The 7,504-nt window shown below is 44.2% G+C and overlaps 1 protein-coding gene across 1 annotated transcript in view; it reads right to left on the reverse strand.

The window, feature by feature from the left end:
• Pi4ka (phosphatidylinositol 4-kinase alpha) overlaps positions 1-7,504 on the reverse strand; it is a 120,946-nt gene that overhangs the window by 72,061 nt on the left and 41,381 nt on the right. Inside the window, exons 13-17 of the mRNA XM_028779630.1 lie at positions 7,177-7,306; positions 5,388-5,520; positions 4,242-4,337; positions 3,338-3,521; positions 2,046-2,149 (exon numbers count right to left, since the gene is read on the reverse strand). Coding sequence (XP_028635463.1) covers positions 2,046-2,149; positions 3,338-3,521; positions 4,242-4,337; positions 5,388-5,520; positions 7,177-7,306 — 647 coding nt within the window. The remainder of the gene's footprint in view (positions 1-2,045; positions 2,150-3,337; positions 3,522-4,241; positions 4,338-5,387; positions 5,521-7,176; positions 7,307-7,504) is intronic.

A 7,504-nucleotide genomic window follows, 5' to 3' on the forward strand; every position in this document is an offset into this window, starting at 1 on the left:
AGGGGAGCACTGCAGGCCGTCAGTGATGCAGGGGAGCACTGCAGGCCCTCAGTGATGCAGGGGAGCACTGCAGGCCGTCAGTGATGCAGGGGAGCACTGCAGGGAGACACACTGGCCTGCCCCACCATGCACGAGCGACTGCCACAGACACTGACAGGGAGTAACGACTCTGACCTCCTGACTGAGCACTGCCCTCTGAGTGCTAAACCTCCTGACTATCTGACTGTACAATTACTTGGCCCCAGAATGTTCTGCTTGAGCTGTTTTTCTCCTTCAAATCACATGGCATTATGTCACCTGGTAATCAGCTTCTCCCCAGTGTTGCCTGAAACCCTGGGATTGATGTCTCTTCAAGACAAGGTTTCTCTGTGTAGCCCTGGCTATCCTGGAATTTAGAGGTCCACCTTTTCCACCACCACCTGGCTTGTTTTTTGTTTTTTTGTTTTTTTTGGTTTTTTGAGACAGGGTTTCTCTGTGTAGTCATGGCTGTCTCGGAACTCACTCTGTAGACCAGGCTGGCCTCGAACTCAGAAATTCGCCTGCCTCTCTCTCCCAAGTGCTGGGATTAAAGGCGTGCACCACCACTGTCTGGCTTTTGTCTGTTTTTTTTAAGGTAGGCTTCCACTGTGTAGCACAGGGTAGAGGCTCAGGCTGGCCTCTAACTCTCAATTCTCTTGCCTCAACTTCCTAAGTGCTGATATCATAGTATGTACCACCTTGCCCAGCCTTGACAAATATTTTATTGTTTTGAGAATGTTGAGGAGGTCTGTCTATGGACACTATAGGTGCATGTGTTTGTTCCATCAGCAAATCTATACGCATGGAAACTTCAGATGTAAAAGGCACCTGTGCAACAATGTCAGGAGCTCACACTGGTCAAGAAATTTCATATATACACTTTCCTACCAAAGCAGTAACCAGACCTGTGACTGCTTAGCTTAATGGAGACCAACTGAGTTAGGCACACTCAAGGTGCTCATGCTGTCACAGATCCAAATGTGCCTTTCTATTCACTCACACAACTGGAGATGTGCTCTTTGGCAGATGTGCTCTGAGACACAGGTAGGCTCAGCATTTACTGAGGCCAGGCAGCTGCATTGCTTCCCACTGAACTAACATAGGGGTGATCTTAGAGGAAACTTGTATTTAATAATCAAAAGCCTGCTGACCAAGAACAGCAATGCCAACAAAGGGCCCTTTCTCTCTCCACCAATCTCATATCTTCCTCTCCCCCCCCACCCCCCCACCCCCGCTTCTGCTGACCTAACATGTGAGATCCCTCAAACACGAAGAGATGTGGCTCTTCCTCAAGGCATTCCAGGTAAAGTCAGGGTGTATCTCTCAGTCTGCCAAGGGATCTATATCCATATCTATATCTATATCTATGGATATAGATATATATCTCAAAGATATGTCTAGCCTCTCAGGCCCCCAAATGTTGACTGCCTCCCCATCCCTGTTCACGCCCATGCTTTTTTTTTAAGTGCTAAGAACCAAACCTAGGGCCTTGTACTTGCTAGCCAATTGTTTTGCACTGAGTCCCCAACCCCCAAATCCTGCTTTTGAAAATCTAACATAAGGGAAGCAGACTCATGTTGTTTTTATACAGCTATTACACTAGTTATTCAAGGCAACACCTTCTAGTACGGAAACTAGAAAACTAGAAACTAGAAAACTACCTAACAACGAAATTAGGGACCGGTTAGTCTTACACAGCTATACAATGTGGCACCACACAGCTGTTTAAAGCAACATACAGGGCAACATATTTCAGGTGTAGCTGGCATGTTGCTTAAGTGTAAGAAGCTGGTCACCTAGATGTGCAATATGGGTTTGTATGGCATGGAAGGGAGAAGAGCAGAGGGCTATAGGTATAGTTTAGCAATGGATTGCTGCCATGTGTGAATTTTCACATGTAACCTTATATGTACATTGATTTATAGCATATGGTGCTTCTGTAAGAAGACAAACACAGACAAATTCTCAAAGTTCCCTCAGAGTTAAATGCTGTCAAGCTCTAAAGCAACAAGGTACAGGAGAATTACCTGTAGCCATGGTCTTTATAGTCTTTGGTGGCTGAATAGACAACTGAACTGGCCTTCACACTGATTTGCTGGAAGAGATTCCATACTTCCTGATAAATGTATTGCTGAAAGAGAGCAAGAGCTACTGTCACCAAGAGGCCACTCCTAGATGGAGAAGATCCTGCTTGTCATCACCCAGGGAGAAAACTCTGCAATCTGATAACCAAAGAGATTGTGCAGGGCACATATGCAGGACGCACATGCAGGGGTGTGTTTCAGTGTCGTGGCAGTCAGAGGGACACTTGTAGGAGCTGCTTTTCTCTTTTCATCACTTAGGTTCGGGGACCAAACTCAAGTCACCAGGCTTGTCAGCAAGTCTCTTCACCTACTAAGAGATCTTTGTCAGCCACGTTTACTTTATTGACTGATTTATATACAGGGTCTTGTAATGAAGCCCTGGCTGGACTAGAACTCACCATATAGAACAGGCTGGCTTTGAACTCAGAGATCTTCCTGCTTCTGGCTCCCAAGAGCTGGATAAAGGTGTGCACACCATGCCTGGCCTATTTATTTTATTGTTTTAAAACTTTTTTTTTTGTGACAGAATTTCCCTATGTAGCCCTGGCTGACCTGAAACTCACAGAGATATGCTTGCCTTACCTACCAAGTGTTAGGATTAAAGGTGTGCACTATCATGTCCAGATGTAAGATTGTAATTTTAAATTACGTGGATATATGGGTGTCCGCATGGGAGTATGTACATGTGAGTGCAGGTTCCTTGAGACCAGAAGACAGCATCAGACCTCTTAGACCTGAAGCCAGATGAGGCCCTGGGTCACCTGATAATGGGAGCTTGGCACTGAACGTGGCCCTTCCACAAGTACAGCGTGTGCTTCTAACCACGGAGAGACAGGTTTAGCCCTCTGGTTTTTTGAGATAGGGTCTTATCTATCGAAAAGAATGGGTTTGAATTCCTAATCCTTTGGCCTCTACCTCTCAGATGCTGGACTATAGGCATGTGTAATGCTGCTTGGCTAAGGATCCATTTCTAGAGCTCTAAAAAACTCCAAATCAAAATTAAAAGAGAGGTAATTCTTATTTAGACCCTATTTTATGCTAGCTACACTGATAAGAATTTAGATAAAATTTCTTTTCCTAAAACCCATAAAACACTGATTACATTATTGTCACCATACAGTGTTGACATCATTGTGAGAATTTAGGTCAGTTTCAAGGTACATGAATAGTGCAATTTTATACTCCTTATAATCACAGGTTTCCAGCTCTGGCCTTACTGCAGGGCTTTTCCTTACATTCCCGGTGATAACCAGGCAGCCCAGCTGGTCGATGATGAGCACGTCAAGGGGTGAGGGCGGCTGGCAAAACTTCTGCTGCAGGATCTGCAGGATCGGCTCCATGACCTTTGGGGTGTCCCTCAGAGCCACTGCGATGTGTCCCAGGGCACGGATGGTGTGGTCAGGAATCAAGTGAGCATCCCTACAGGAGGGAAGAGAAGGGTGTTTAAGATAAGCTCACAGAGTCCGAGTGGGGGGCACAGCTTTAATCCTAGCACCCGGGAGGCAGAGGCAAATAGATCTGAGTTCAAGGCCAGCCTGGTCTACAGAGTTTGTTCCAGGACAGCCAGGGCTACTCACAGAAACCCTGTCTCAGCGTAAATGATAAACAAAAAAAAAACAAACAAAACAAAACAAAATCCAAAGAGCGGATGTCCCCGCTGCCTGGAAGAAGCATTCCTCTGAAGGAGCCACTGTGGTCTCCTACCACATTCAGAGACAGAGACTAAGACTGTAACTCCAGGCTGGAGAGATGGCTCAGTGGTTAAGAGCACTGATTGCTCTTCCAGAGGTTCTGAGTTCAATTCCCAGCAACCATACCATGGCTCACAACCATCTGTAATGGGATCTGAAGACAGCTACAGTGTACTCATAAAAAATAAAATTAAATTAAATTTAAAAAGACAGCTACAGTGTTCTCATATACATAAAATAAATAAAATCTTAAAAAAAAAAAAAGACTATAACTCCAGCACTGTCATCCAAGACTGACTCTGAACCTCAGCACACCCAATCCATAGCTACACTGTGAGCAGGGGAGGCATGTGTACACACACACACACACACACACACACACACACACACACACACACAGAGTGGCAAGCAAACCAGAAGAGTCTACTTCCCAAATACAGACACCTACTTGTCACTCTCCTGGGAGATATAGAGCCGATTGGAGAGGCTGGCCAGGAAGGCCTCCACTATCACAGGGTCCACGGTGAGGCCAGCCTTTAGGCACCTGTGCAGCAGAGAACCCACATGATACTAAGTGTTAAGACGGTGACATGCTTTGTCTTCTGCTTGCTTTCTTCCTTGCTGAGCTCTACAATATTCTAAATAGCAGCTCTGAAGTTTCTACTCCAGAAATCTGAATGAAAGTCATTCCAAAGAATGAATTTGAAGATTTACAGCAGATTTGCCCACTTGATAATATTTCTTCTGGAAATAAGAATTTAAATCATTTTGCTTGTTTAGAAGGAACAGCTTCTTCCACAATAATGTATCCCAGCTAGTTCCAATTTCACACTTCCTTTACCAGGAAAAGGAAGTTATCCTTTTCCTTTATCTGTCTCAGGACAGATGAGGCCCAGATAGCTGAAGGACATTATGTATTAAGTCTCTCCCCATTAACTCCAGAGTCTTACAAATGCAAAACACATGCTCTGCCATTAAGCTCCACCCCACTGCCTACCAAGTGTCTTTTATTTAAGGAGAAATGCTTGGGCTACAGAGCGAATGGGGACATTTAAAAGCCCCTAAGACACCCCATCTTTCTGAGCCGTGTCTCGCATAAACATCTATTTGGCTCTTAAGGCATGTTGAGCTACTGTCTCAATCTGCTTTCTGAGAATGAGGAGCCAGAATTGAAAGGGGGACACACTTTCGTACAAACCAGAAAGCATATGGTTTTCAAATTGCCAAAAGAAGAGCATGAAGCAAAAAGTCTCCACAGGATAGAAACTTAATAGTATTTAAAACAGCAGCAAAAACCTCTGACTTACATCAAATATTATACAGAAAAAAATACAATTATATGTTACTTTGGAAGATGGGTTTTAGATCAATCCTTTTAAATATATAACTAACTTTCTTGAATAAACAGTTTGATTTTTTTCAGACCTAGAAAAGGAAAACAGCTTTATTTATAAAATTAAAAAAAAACTCCTCTTTTTATAAATATACAACAAATAGAAACAAGCTTTAAATAAAAGAGGATAAATCCACTCCTTTTATATCAAGCCTGTACCCCCTACCCCGACTCCCAGAGGCTTTCTTCAACTCAGCCTACCTGCAGATGTTGTCGATGGCAATGTCCCGAAGCTGCTCATACATAGATGGCTGGTTTTTCTTGCCCGGCAAGACATTCAGAGTTGACTCGGAATGCTCATTGGTGACACTAATCTTTATATCACTGCCAGCAACTAAAAGTAAAAGTTCAAATTGTGTCTGATTCAGCCTTCACTTTCTTTGCCTTCACTGTATACGACTAAGATAACAAGCTAGTCAGCTTTAGCTTGCAGAAGCAAGGACTCAGCCGGGCGGTGGTGGCGCACGCCTTTAATCCCAGCACTTGGGAGGCAGAGGCAGGCGGATTTCTGAGTTCGAGGCCAACCTGGTCTACAGAGTGAGTTCCAGGACAGCCAGGGCTACACAGAGAAACCCTGTCTCGAAAAAAAAAAAAAAAAAAAAAAAAAAAAAAAAAAAGAAGCAAGGACTCAAAACTATCTGACCACATATCTTACCCACAGGCTTTCTTCTTTTCCCTCTTTCTCTCCCTCCCTCTTTTCTTCCCTCCCTCTATCCTTCCCTCCTTCCCTTCCTCCCTCCCTCCTCTCTCCCTCCCTCTCTCTCTCCCTCCTTCCCTTCCTCCCTTCCTGGTTTGCTTGGAGTTTACTATGTAAGACCAGGCTTGCTTCCTTAAAGACATGCAACTTGGTTAACTGACCAGATCAAAGACCAACAGGAAGGGTGAAGGAACAGGTTTAAATAAAAGGACAAGCGAGTTATAAAGCATTAACTGGTAACTCAGCAATTTTTTAATGAATCATTTTTAAAAAAATGACAAATCCAGCACATATCTTTAGTCCCAGGACTCCAGAGGAAGAGGCAAGCAGAACTCTGTAAATTTGAGGCCAGCCTGGTCTACATACCAAGTCCTAGGACAGCCATGGCTATGTAGAGAGACCCTGTGTCAAACAACAACAACAACTGACAGATGTGCGCATGAATGCAGCTCTGATGCCCAGCAAGGTACAGCCTTTCCTGGGAGGTACACTAAACAGTGCACAGAGCAGTGCACAGAGCAGTGCACAGAGCAGTGCACAGAGCAGTGCACAGAGCAGTGCACAGCCTTTCCTGAGAGGTACACTAAACAGTGCACAGAGCAGGAAAAAGTGTGGTTTGGGGTTGTGGTACACTTGACAGAAGCCTGTGCGATATGAAGTCCAACCTTAAATATCTGCATTATTCATTAACTAAGTTATAATGACTGATTCAAAAAATAGTTCCCTAAGCTAGAAAACATCACAATTATAAATCAAGAATGTTTTTGTTCTTTTCTGTCTGTATGTCTTTACTGTAAGGACCAGGGGAGGTCTTCTGATGACTGAGTTTGGGTTTCCTCATCTGAAGGGAAAAGATGCCAATGTAACTATGCATGACATTAACTACATTAGTGCCTCATGCCCAGGAAGCTATTTAATCTATACTAATTACTATTATATGAGAAGCTCTGCTGGCAGCCTGTGTCCTCTTATGTGGCTGGCAGTGTATATGAAACTTCTAGCCCAGTCTGAGGCATGTAAGCTACCAGTTACTTTTTCAAGAGAAAATTCCAAAACCAAAACAAAACAAACCAACAACCCAACCAACAAAACGAAAACAAAACACAAGATTACAAAGGGCCTTCAGTGGGAGGCAGAGAAACCTCAGGAGTGGGGGATCTGTAGAGAAAGACAGAAGGAAAGATGTAGAGGAGGAGTAATGGGCACAGCCCAGTGCAGGCATAGAACTCAAATAGTTACAGTCCCTTTCTCAAGGACACAGAAGCCCTGAATGCCAAAGATGAGAGCTGTTACCTGTGTGGTACTGACTGTGGTACTTATAGAGTTTCACCAGCACTGGAGATGGAATTACCAGAAAGTCTCTCAAAGATGGTGTCACTGAGTGGACGACCACTGGGAACCTTTCACACAGGCGGCCTAGACCCTGCAACATAACATGAAGTCATCACACTGTCCGGAAAGGCCCGTCTACAAGGCCCTGGGATGCTTAACCCTTCTGATGTCCAAGTCTCACCAAAACGTCCCAAGTAGTCATAGTGCTGATTCTTCACCAGTTAAGGCAACACTACACACATACACACACACACACACACACACACACACACACACACACACACACACA

The sequence above is a fragment of the Grammomys surdaster genome, unplaced genomic scaffold (genome assembly GCF_004785775.1).
Source record: "Grammomys surdaster isolate TR1022 unplaced genomic scaffold, NIH_TR_1.0 358, whole genome shotgun sequence".
Taxonomy (NCBI): Eukaryota; Metazoa; Chordata; class Mammalia; order Rodentia; family Muridae; genus Grammomys; species Grammomys surdaster.